Source organism: Octodon degus, unplaced genomic scaffold (genome assembly GCF_000260255.1).
Source record: "Octodon degus isolate 3935 unplaced genomic scaffold, OctDeg1.0 scaffold00091, whole genome shotgun sequence".
In the NCBI taxonomy this organism is placed as follows: Eukaryota; Metazoa; Chordata; class Mammalia; order Rodentia; family Octodontidae; genus Octodon; species Octodon degus.
Window position 1 is genome coordinate 5,893,204 of NW_004524667.1, and position 5,796 is coordinate 5,898,999.

At 45.7% G+C, this 5,796-nt stretch overlaps 1 protein-coding gene across 2 annotated transcripts in view; it reads right to left on the bottom strand.

Annotated features, from left to right (window-relative positions):
• Slco5a1 (solute carrier organic anion transporter family member 5A1) overlaps positions 1-5,796 on the bottom strand; it is a 235,849-nt gene that overhangs the window by 56,214 nt on the left and 173,839 nt on the right. For both annotated transcript variants that reach the window (XM_023722395.1, XM_004637572.2), the window contains one exon: positions 202-400. In XM_023722395.1, the coding sequence (XP_023578163.1) occupies positions 202-400 (199 nt within the window). The remainder of the gene's footprint in view (positions 1-201; positions 401-5,796) is intronic.

The following is a 5,796-nucleotide window of genomic DNA, read 5'->3' on the forward strand; positions in this document are numbered from 1 at the left end:
ACACACACAGGGTGCACAGAGCCTCACCCAGGTGCACACACACAGGGTACACAGAGCCTGACCCGGGTGCACACACACATGGTGCACAGAGCCTCCCCCGGGAGCATACATGCCACAAGTACACAGAGAATCTAACCGGTGCAGCACACACAGCACATCGCCCTTCCTCAGGCTGGCAGGGTGGCCTTCAAAGGTACTTACCCTGTTGTATATGGGATGTTTATGCCTCCTAGATTAATACTTTCACATCCAACAATGAACAGAGTTGAAAAACACAGCAAAGACACACCACTGCAGATCATGGCCAGTTTCGCAGATTCTCTTGCACCAAGCTTCAATTTTTTTATAATGTAGCCTCCCAGGACAATGCCAACACCAGCACTGGGGACAATAATAACACCTGGAGAGAACAGAAAGGAGGATTAATTTGAACTGAGATAGATTATTGCTTATCTTTTCAAATTTTTCTGTTTCTACTTGGTCATTAGTACTAAGGTAAAAAATAAAAAAATACTCTGATAACCAAATCTTCAGTGTGTGACCCTTTGGTATATTATTTTAAACATGTACAGTTCACAAAACCCAATTAGATGGTATTAAAAATTTTTCAGAGCAATAAAACAAAGACAACACATTAAAAGTGGGGGTTTTGCTATTTTTTATTCTCTTTAAATTTGTTTTTAAAAAGAATGTATATACAGCTCTGACGAAAATACGCAAAGTAATCATTCCATAAATGCCAAAGAGTAGGAAGAGTGGTGCCCAATAAAGTACCTTAGGTACAGGGAATACTTCATTCCATAAGCTGGGTAATGATTGCTACCATGGCCTGAATGTGTGCACCCCCATATTTATGTTAAAATTCTCACCCCAACATCATAGTAATAGGAGGTCAGGACAAAGGTGGAGGCTGAAAGAATGGGATTTGTGCCCCAGTCAATGAGGCCAGAGAGCTCTCTCTCCCCTCCCAGCATGTGAGGCCATGGAAGGTACCCACTGTGAAGCAGCAGCCCCACCAGACACAAAGTCAGCCCCACCTGGATCTCGGATTCCCAGGCTCCAGCACTATAAGAAACGAGTACCTCTTGCCTGTAAGCCACTCTGTCTGAGACATCAGCTATGCCCTTCTCCCCAGCAAGCTACTGATACGGGGGAAAGAAACTCCCAACCTGAAGGATACCTGGGAGGAGTTCATGTTCTCTAACACTGAAGACTGCATTTTAGGAACAACAGAGGTTAAGAACAAAGTTTATTTATTGAGGGAAAGAAAGCTTCTGTCCAAGACAGGGACAGAAGGGGATCTAAGTGGACTGCCCAGGAACCTGCCATTGTTAGGGACTTTTAAAAAGCAAATCCACGACACAAGGTGGGTCCAAGTCAGGAAACATAGAAAGTCATAAGGTGGGCATGAGGTAGGGTAAGACTATGGTCAACCAATAAGATTACAAGCATAATTGCTCAGGTAAAATTGATTAACTATGGATCAAATGGGGAAGTGAGTCACATGGCAAGCAGGCATGAATACAGAACAGGGACTTTTCCTTTAGAGGTTGAGTTAGTGACTCTTTCTAGCTTTTTCAAGGTGAGTGATACCTATTTAGAGTATCAATCTGATGTTTATCCTTAGGGAGGCATGCATCTGTTTGATCTTTTGTCTCAAGGTCTGGCCCACAGTGGCAGTGTCTCCCACAGTTGCAAGGTTGGCTCCTTTGAGGGCCTTGCCCTGTCTGCCTATAAAATTTCCATCCAACTCAGCTGCCTACAATTCTACAAGTGTTTCCTGTACATTTATTTATTCCTTCTCTCTAAATTTTGGTTAAGGTACTTTCAAGCTATGTTTCAAAGCTAAAAAATATAAAAGAAATAGTCAGAGTGCCTGCCCCAAGAACATTATAATCTAAAAGAGAAACACAGGTTAATAGAAAAATTGTAATTCAATAAAATAACTATACAAAGTGCAGCAAAAATACAAGAGACAATTGAGTTACCCCCACGAGCAAGTAAGGAGGTCTTAGAAATGAGACAGGACCTGCTCAATGGACCCACAGAGTATTCTGTGCAGAGGGGACATTTGTGGAGAAGCAGGAGTTAACGGGACTGAGGACTCAAAGCAGTGCAAGTATTGAGTGTGGAATGCATGCTGCTAGAAGACAGTGGGATGAGGAGCCAAAAGGTTCAGCACACCAAGACCACAAGAGCACGAAAATCAGCTCAGGTTGTACCTCTAGACCACAGGAGGCCACTGAAGGATCTTGTGATGGTCAGATATGGGATTTGCATATTGGGAGGATCATTCTTGCAGGGAAAAGCAAGATAGTTTAGACAGGGTGAAAACAGTAGCTAGAGCAGAGCTTGGGGGGTGACTGCAAAGGTCCTGGGAGGCCATCACAGCTCTGCTCCAACAGCACACTACATTTGATCAGGACCCTAGACAAGGCTAGCGCGTGACACCCGAGGACTGGGATCCGAAGGAGGATCTCGGCAGTCTCACTGTGGACACGTTAAGTGTGAAGAGCCTGTAGGGCAATCAAGTGGAAATGCCTCACACGGCTGTCCCATGTGTGGGTCACAGCCTATTGTGGAATTCATGGCAGGAACAGGAGGTGCCAACAGGGCCCACAGTGAGAGTACCAAAGTTAATGGGGTGCCAAGAAAAGGAGAGCCCACAGAGGAATCTGAAGGCAGCTCCTTAGGCAAGAGGAATTTATGAAAAGAGAAATGTCGTGATGGGATACAGCTTGGGGTTTTGGTTCTGAAAATAGCTTCAAATCTTGCACAAGATTCTGAGGCTCTCTAGGCTAGATAGCTTCACTTTCTTATGAGCTGAAATGAGGACACAGGAACTGTCTACAAGGGACATGGTACATGATACGAACTGTAGTGACAGCATTACAACTGTGCCAGAGAACACTCTGGAGACACAGTTTCAAGGAAAAGGCAGACAATGATGTCAAAGGGCAAAGAAATCTGCTAAGAAAGGCTGCAATGAGAGTGCCATGTCACTGGAGACACTGACAAGCGCAATCTAAGGCTGCACTGAGAGAGGGAGCCAGGCTGCCATGTAGTCTGTCATGCCGTCGGGGGCCTGGAGACTTGGACTGCTCCTCCAGGAACTCTGGGTGTGAGAGAAGGGGCGATGGGCAGGGGCTACAGAGGAGCACTGCTGGAGCTTGGAGGACATTATCTGTTTTGCTAGGATGCAGAAAGGACTTAGGCAGATTTATATATGGAGGAATCTAGACAAAAAGGAGTGAGAGGTTGAACGTGAGGAGGAGCGATAGCTAATGACGATGAAAGGCCCCTGCGAGGTCGGCCGGATGTGGAAACACCAGCCCAGATGTCCGGCTTAGCCCTGGAGGAGGCTTCCTCCGTGCCAGAACAGTCCAGAAGCCTGAGCTTTCCTGCTTGCTTAGTTTTCAATGATCTTTGAAACATAATGCGATCATGTTGTAACAGAATATCTGAAAAGCAGAAAAAAGAAACAAATATCCACAGTTTACATCCTGGCATATTTTCTTCCAGCATGTTTCCTTCAGAAACTGATGACACGCTGTAGATTCATTTCTTTAGCTTTCATTTGGGCAGAGAGCTGTGCTCTGTACAACTGAAAACAAAACCAACTCTTCCTGGGAAGGCATGCGAGGACACTCCATGAGGCCAAGGGTTACCAGAGCCGCGCTGTGAAAGACAGGCCGGCGCTAGACAGGAGTGCGTGGTAAGCCTGGCAGGTGGGACCCACAGGTCCAGCAGCATCAGACACCACGTGCTTCAACGCACACCACAGGACAGTTTGTTGCTGCATGTTCAACAACTGCCAGGATGAGCACAAGAGGAGAAAACTAAAATCAAGAGTCCTGCCTGGAAGCCTGTGCCCAACTTGTAATCCCCATCAGAGTCTGATGGAATCACTAGTGACCATTTTACAGGTGATGAAATGAAACCCTTTGAGCTGAAACTTGCCCTATAGTAGAGAGAGGAATGGAGGGAAATAGAGAGAGCCATCCCTAAAGCCAACAGCCACCCGTAGAGCCCCGTAGGTCCCTGCGGTCTTATAGGGGAGCTGACTGCAGCTCTGGAGTGAAGGAAGCTGGTTAGTAAAGTATCTTCCTCGGTCAGTGAAAGCACACAAGCTATCAATATCATTACAGAAGCAAAGTTTTATCTTAAAATGAAAATGGTCCATTCATAAAATTCCTACTTCTGCTGAACAATTTATAGAGTGGCATGTGCTGTGCTAGCCCCTCAAGATAACAATAACAACAGTGAAAGCAAACAAACAAAAAACCTAAACCCCCATGCTGGAAACTGAGTCATAACGAAAAAGCAGGATAATTTATTTGACTAAGGATCTTAATTAGTACTCATCTCTTGAAAACAAAATGCTCCATCAGTCAATGTAAGGGTACATCACCCAAGTGACAACCCATGAACCCATTTTCTCCTGATGTCACCCTGTCATCTAAATCACATATACTATCAATTTTTTTTGTTTTGGGGGTACCAGGGATCATCACCCCAGCTAATAAATCATATATACTTTCAAAAAACAAACTTGTTTTCTTAAACAAGAAACAAACAACACACTGCCCCCAGCAATGCCTAACCACTGACTCACACTTGTGTGCATGGCTCTCAGACACGCAGCCTGAGTGACTCCACTTGGAAGAAGCTATCCTCCTGGGATGGGCAGGCAAGACTGGGCACTGAAGAACAGCGTGGGGAGTCGGTGGAGCAGAACCTTCTCGCTGCCCTCACAATGCCCCAGCTCTGGTAAGCCAGCCCAGGCAGTTTGGATTGACCCTCTGCAGGCCTCAAGAGTCAGCTTCTCCACCCACCATGACACCACCCAGCCCCCCGAGGGCCCCTCCTTCTGTGAAGATGAGGAGACACAAAGGATGGCCCTCAGACAGAAGATGTCATCTGGCCACTGCCCTGGGCTTCACTCTGCATCCTCGGCTGCTACCCCCTCTTTCCTCAGCTCCCAGACTCTGTAGGCCTGAGTCCTCTGAGCCTCTGCTCCCTTTGGGGATCCCAACGGCATAGCTCCAAGTCCCTGAGTTACTACTACAAGCACCCATTGGCCAAGATGTGGCAGTCGCGGGGACAGATGGGGGCTACTGAGCCTTAATTGATGCCCTAAGGTGACTCAGACATGCTTGAGGGAGAGGACAAGAGAGATGAAGAGCACAAATGTGGGACTGCTATGCCAAAGTCAGAGTCTAAAGGTCTGAGGAGCCAGGGCTGGACAACAGAGGTGCACGTAATCCCAGATGTCTAAGGGACAGATTGGGATTTGAAGGGAGGGGTGCATTTAGCTACTCTGTGTTCATATTCAGCTGTGTGTATGTACCTTAATCTGAAGAACTCACTGCAGCATTGTTGACAAAACAAAAGATTCTGGCTTGTTAACAAATCTGGAAATACCTCACTACCTTTCTGGTAGAAATCTTTTTTCTCCTCATTTATTATCCAAGGCAATTGAGATATTAACTGCCCTACTTGTTTCTTCCTCCTATGTGGAGCAGTGTTATCCTGCAACACTAGATGATGAAGCTTTTTACTCTGAGGCACAATATCACTTGCCTTAATAAAGTTATCTTCTGCTTTCCTCCAACTTCTGTCAACATGTGGACATTATGTCCTGTGAATAAACACATAAAATATAGCTAAACCTAAAATATGATTGGGAGCTCAAGAAAACCTTGAACTGAAGGAGGGGGATAAAATTAGTCACTCATTTATCATCAAGAATGTTCTAGGATCAAGAAGATTATGGGGCTAAAGAGGAAAATGATC